At 35.4% G+C, this 6,373-nt stretch overlaps 1 protein-coding gene across 1 annotated transcript; it reads left to right on the top strand.

Annotated features, from left to right (window-relative positions):
- Positions 1-2,938: 2,938 nt before the first annotated feature.
- On the top strand, positions 2,939-5,983 carry LOC110763279 (uncharacterized). The gene is made up of 5 exons (XM_021966032.2): positions 2,939-3,759; positions 4,215-4,336; positions 4,451-4,491; positions 4,592-4,690; positions 5,411-5,983. The coding sequence occupies exons 1-5, from the start codon at positions 3,213-3,215 to the stop codon at positions 5,589-5,591; spliced, it is 990 nt and encodes a 329-aa protein (XP_021821724.1). The 5' UTR covers positions 2,939-3,212; the 3' UTR covers positions 5,592-5,983.
- Positions 5,984-6,373: the final 390 nt, after the last annotated feature.

Here is a 6,373-nt window from a genome sequence, read left to right on the forward strand (position 1 = left end):
TTATAAACTCTTTATTGAGGTGATCCGCTCATTGTTTTAAATTCTGATATTTATTTATTAAAAAAAAAGTCGTGTTTTATTCCTCTTTTGATCATATGGATTCTAGTAATTAATTTGCATATTTTTTTTTAAGACAATTTGCATATCATCTTGGTTATGATTAAAAGTGTCGGTTTAAGTTTATTTCTAAGTCATAAAAGATTTAAATCGAATTACCTTTCTAATATGAATTATAATAATTTGAATTTAACATTAATGCCTCATTCGTTAAATATAATTGGATTGGATAGCGCAATAGATCTAATGTAGGTTCAAGGACGAAATGAAGGTAGATTTGAGGGATTTTCATTTTGAGATTAAAAAGGACACATTATAAGGTGTTGATATCCTAACATTTTGGGGATAAGTTTCCTTCATAAGTAATTCATCTTCTATCTTCAAGTTGGAACAAATTTCTCTATTTATTTATTCAACATGCCTTTATAAATAGGTACTTGAAATTGGATTCGATTGAAAAACTCACAGGCAAGTTGAACAAGGAAATGAATGTAAAGGTGAATGATTTTTCATTTTAGTGGAAATTAGAAAGGATAATTTATAAGGTGTTGATATCCTCTTATATTGTGTTGATTAATGAGATAAATTTCCTTCATAAGTAATTGATTTTCTACTTCCAACTTGGACAAAATTTATTCTTTTCTTCCTCCAAAATGCTTTAAATCCTAAAATGTGATAATATAGAACATGAAAGTTTTTTTTTTTTTTTGGCTAAAAAAAAGAGTAAAATATGGGACATAAAATAATTTTATTGATAGCCATTTATTTGATTACTCTAAGGCTCCATTTGGTAAGTCCAGTTATGGGAAATGGTTGCCTAGCACATGGGAAAATATAAGGGAAAATGTAACCCTCCTCCCCCCTTGGGTCTCATTTTCCCTTCCAATGGGAAAATTTGGGAAAACGGGCCAACATTAAATACATGTTTTTCATGACCATTTTGTCCCCATTAACAATTTAGAATTACAATATAGCATTAAATGCATGATTTTATTATTTGATTTCATATGGGTATAATTGGAAAATTAAACAAACTTTGTTTTACATAAGGTCTTAAATATCGATGGTTTCGAAAATATCGGTAGTCCAAAAACACGTAAATTTCGATGGAAATATCGGGATATTATCGATATCGATAAAAATTGAATAAAAACCAGGGAAATTGTAAGAAAAATTTGGAATTTTTTCTTGAAACTTTGGAGGATGTTTATTTAGTCAATTATCTATTACTTTATCTCAAAAAAATTGGAAGGCAATGCATTGCATTATGGGTTTAACTGATTTAAGTTGATTATATAGCGAGCTGACAAACACTACAAATTTGAGTTTCTATAAGGTTCAAATTTGAGTTATTTACGCTAACACCTCATGGGCTTTTCGACATTTTCACAAAACTCCTTGAGGTTTTAGAAATTACAAGAACACCCCTTGATGTTTTAAATTATTTTCACAAAACTACTTTTCATTGATTTTTCATCCAAAGATTGATGATTTTATACAAAAAAATTCTCCAAATGACAAAGTTGGCCTTTGAGATTAGATTGCATATACTTCATTCAGGTTAATTTTGTCATTTGTATAAGTTTTTTTTTCACTGAAATCATCAATTTTCGGATAAATAATCAACGAAAAGAGGTTTTGTGAAAACAAACTGAAACCTCAGGTGTTGTTCGTGTAATTTTTGAGACCTGAAGGGGTTTTGTGAAAACACAAGAAACCTCATGGGGTGTTAGTTTAAATCACTCTTCAAATTTTTCATTGTCTTCATGATCTCGATATTATCGATATTATAGCGATATTTTGGCAAAATATTGTTGAAGTGTGAGAGAAATTATCGACATCGATATTTTCTGATATTATCATCGATATTATCGATATTTCGTCGATATTATCGATATTTTAGACTATGGTTTTACATTCCTACACAAACCAAATATGGAAAAGAAAATAAAGTTGTATTTCCAAGTTAATTTCCCAACATTACCAAACATGGGAAATGAATCTTCCATTTTCCATCAAGTGGGAAAACGCATGGGGATTGATTCCCTATCAATTCCCTTTTATGAACCAAACATGGCCTAAGTCAGAAAAATAACTAGGATATCTTTTTTCCTTTCCTATGTTTGGTTTGTGTACAAATTAAAAACAAACTTTGTTTAATTTTATAATTATATCCCTAAATTAGAAATATGCAAAAATAGGATAACTAATGCTTTCCTGGGTATTTTTTAATTGTTAATAGGGGCAGGTTAATCATTAAAAAGTGTAGTTAATGATTGTATTGGTTCTATTAGGAAGGGAAATGAAACCCCAAGGTGGATGGTGGGGGAGGTTCATTTTCCCCATATTACTCCATGAGCCGAGAAATCATTTTTCAAGCATGGACTTACCAATTCCCTTTTCCTATGAAGCAAATTCACCCTAAGGCTTTTTTTGTTTTTTGTTCGATATTCATTTACCATGTTGGTAATGTTAGAAAAGTAACTAAGAAATATCATTTGTTTGTACACGATTTGTAAACAAACTTTGTTTAGTTTTTCAATTATAGCCCTAAATAAGGTTTACAATAATTACTGTATATTAGTATTTAAAAAATAAGATTTATCTTTAAATTTTATTTTGAAATTTCAAAGTTATTTTACTCTAAATAAATATCTCATAAACGTAATACTGCCCACTTGTCAATTATTTCATACATATTGGTAATCGTCTATCATTTAATAAATAATCATAAAAATGAAAACAACTCATAAAAAAGAAAATTCTGGAATATCTCATTGGCATATGCTTCCAACAGTATAAATCACAAACTTCAAAAAACAAAAGTACATATATTTTGCCCGTATATCATAATATACGTAAAATTAAATTAAATTAAAATTAAAAATCACATTTTCCTCGTGAAACGCGAGTGTCACCCTCTTGGCTTCCCCTAAAAAGCTTCGCCCTCACACTCACAAAAACCTCAGAAAATCTCATCATCATCACCTTTAGCCATGGCTGCAGCCACCAACAATAGCCTTTCTGGTGATAGCTGTACGCCACAATTTCCAACCTTCCAGCAACGAATTGGTGCGTAGGTTAAGCCCGTCACCCTGACAGCTGACCAATAGCACACACATCCCCTCTTCCTCCCTCAACGACTCAATCCGGTGATGCTCGGATTTCTTTGCGCGCGCCGGAAGACTTGGATCGTCAGCTCCCTCTCGTCCTTCGCTCACGGCTCGGCGGCGGCTCACCAGAGCCGGCTCCTCCAAGCCCATACCTTTCCCCTTATTCATCAGCAAATCGCTAGCTTCTCCTGCGGTTTTGAGACCCGGCGCCACCACCACTCGAGCGCGTGCCAGCTCGGCTCGGCTTGCGGCACCGGCGCGGCATCGATATGGCACGCCTTGCTCCCTTCCTCCGGCAACCGGAGATCTGGAGATCTCCTCCGGCCGGCGATCCACTACGAGCTTAAGGGAGAGGGGTCGTGGAACGCCGCTTGGGACGCACGGCCAGCTCGTTGGCTCCACCGTCCCGACTCGGCTTGGCTCCTCTTCGGCGTCTGCAACTGCTTAGCCCCGATCGACTGGGCTGACGACTCTACTCCTGACGGAAACGACGGCGTTTCGAACGAGAATGCTGAGAGTTTTGATTCGAAATGCTCAGCTGCTCCTGATCAGAATAACATTGATAACTCCGCTGATTACAGAGTTACAGGTTACTTTTTTTTCTTGTAATTAATGCTAATTAGGATCAATTTCATCAATTTATTGACATTGTTTCAGTGAATTATTGAGTTTGTTATGTCAAGTATTGTTTTTTATTTTTTATTTTTTTATATAAAAAATTTATATAAATAATGAAGAAGAAAGCTCTCATCTTTTTCATTTTGGGTGTTTGGATTCACCACTAAGATTAGTCTATTGAGAAATGCTATGTCATATGTGCACTTTTTGGTTGTGAATTTTTAATTGGTTTTATTGAAAGCCACTATTCTTAACTTTTCTTTTTTGGAACTTTTTGGTGCTTTTCCTAATGCTTTGTTTGGTGACTGTGTTTGTTTGTGGGTGCATGCATACATAAGTTACTTTCGTTGTCTTTCTTTGTTTTGACTTCAATTTTCCGTCAAAACATCCTGAACTATACGTTGATGCTGTCTGAGATAATAACAGGGGTGCCAGCCGATGGTCGATGCCTATTCAGAGCGATAGCACACGTGGCTTGCTTGAGAAATGGGGAGGAAGCCCCTGATGAAAATCGTCAGAGAGATCTCGCTGATGAATTAAGAGCTCAAGTAACTCTCATTCATTTTTAGGCATAAATGTTTTTTTGTTTCCTTTTTCGGAGGCATTGAATGTTTTACCAAATTGTTTATATGTGTGCTGTATTTTCTTATTGTGTGGTGTAGGTCGTAGACGAGCTCTTAAAGAGGCGGGAGGAAACAGAATGGTAAGCTTTTGTGATTTTGGACTGAAATTTTTCAATTTGTTTTTGTTACCATGTCGCAGAAATGATTTGGTTTTTAATCTTTTATGAAATGCATGTTTAGGTTCATCGAAGGTGATTTTGATGCGTATGTGAAGAGACTTCAACAGCCTTATGTTTGGGGTGGAGAACCTGAGTTGCTGATGGCTTCTCATGTTTTAAAGTGAGAACAAGCAGTTTTGTGTTGTTTGTTATACCTTCAACCATGATTGTTGATGTTTTCTCATTCTGGTAGAATTGTGTTAACTCCATAGGCCCGGTTGTCCTTCCTACTTATTTTGGATTCTCATACCATCATGTTGCCATAGATGGAGTTTGTGATGCGTTTCTACTCACGTACATGCGATGAGGGTGTGTGGATTAGTTTCGTGGCATAGGGTTTTAACTCATCTATGGTTGACTTAGTTAAGCATTTTGAGCTACATGTTGGGTTATTATTGGGTTTTATGTTAGGATTTCTATATTCAGATTTGTGTGGCTTCAATAAATAGGTTGCATTGTCATTGTGTTCGACAATTTTGAGCATTTCAAAATATCAGAGTTTAAGTTTGAAGTTTAGTTTCTCAGCCTGGGGTTTTTATATTCTTTCATTTAGTCTTTTCCTTCTTCTCTTCCCAGGCTCTACATTTAGTCTTTTTCATGCAAATGGCCTGCATTTTCCCCCTTAAGTTTTAGTTTAGTTTAGCTGCCATGGCTGCATATTTTGTGTCGTCATTCTTTTTTTTTTCTTGATTAATTTTCAAAGGGAACACTACCTATCATGGTTCTACAATTTTAGTTTCCATTTCGCCTTTCTTTCAGTTTTTTGCCGGAAGAGGGTGTGTTATGATCTATATAGCAATCTGCTTAATCCTTAAGTCTGACACAATGTTTTACTCCTCAGGACACCAATATCTGTCTTCATGATAGATAGAAGCTCGGCTGGTTTGGTTAACATAGCAAATTATGGTGAAGAGTATCGGAAAGAAGAGGAGAAACCAATCAATGTTCTCTTTCATGGATATGGACACTATGACATCTTGGATTCTTTCTCAGAACAGAGTCTGAAGAAACTAAACATGTAGAAGTTGGATATGGTTATATAAACATAAATTCCTTGGGATCAAATAAATCACATTGTTGTAGAAGAGCTTACAACTTTAGTGAGGGAAGAGTTTCCCCGATGAGGAACATGTTTCAAGTTCATTAGTTTGCTGCAATGACCTTGATTCAAGTAATAGATTAAGACTAAGTAGCTAGGCTGAAGGCAGGGAAGGCTAGCCAGTCCGGCAACTGCTGGCCACTGACAAGGAGTCAACTAGCGATTCCAGCTTCTTAGAGATAATGATTTGAATAAATATTTCCTTCCAAGGCCAGCTATTGGAGTTCCGTTGCATTCATTAATTTGGCTGGTTCAATTTTGTAGGTTCATTATTTTTGTTTGAAAATTCAAAGGCAGATTTACTTGATACTTTTAGTTTCCTGGTGTTCTGGTTGGCTCACACATTTTATAATTTGTAGCAATGTTTCTTTTTCCCAGATTGATCAGGAAAATTCGATTTCCTCCTTTTAAACTTGACAGTAGCTTACATTCTGTAGTCGAATTGCACGGCCAGGTGGAAATGCTTGTTTCTGCCATTGGTTGGAATTTTCGTCAGTGATTCGATAATGGAGTTTATATTCTTCCAACTTCATTAGAATATATGCTAAACTCCTAAATTACTGTAAGTTGGGAGAGTTTACTGTAACTGCTTCTTTACGGTGCATGGGTGGGTATCCCGGCTACATTCGGTTCTTTAGCTGCCCCAGTAGTTGTTCCTGCTAACCGTTCTCTATGAGTTTATCTAAATTCTGCCTCTCCTCTGGT

Source organism: Prunus avium, chromosome 2 (assembly GCF_965620075.1).
Source record: "Prunus avium chromosome 2, drPruAviu1.hap1.1, whole genome shotgun sequence".
NCBI classification, from domain to species: domain Eukaryota; kingdom Viridiplantae; phylum Streptophyta; class Magnoliopsida; order Rosales; family Rosaceae; genus Prunus; species Prunus avium.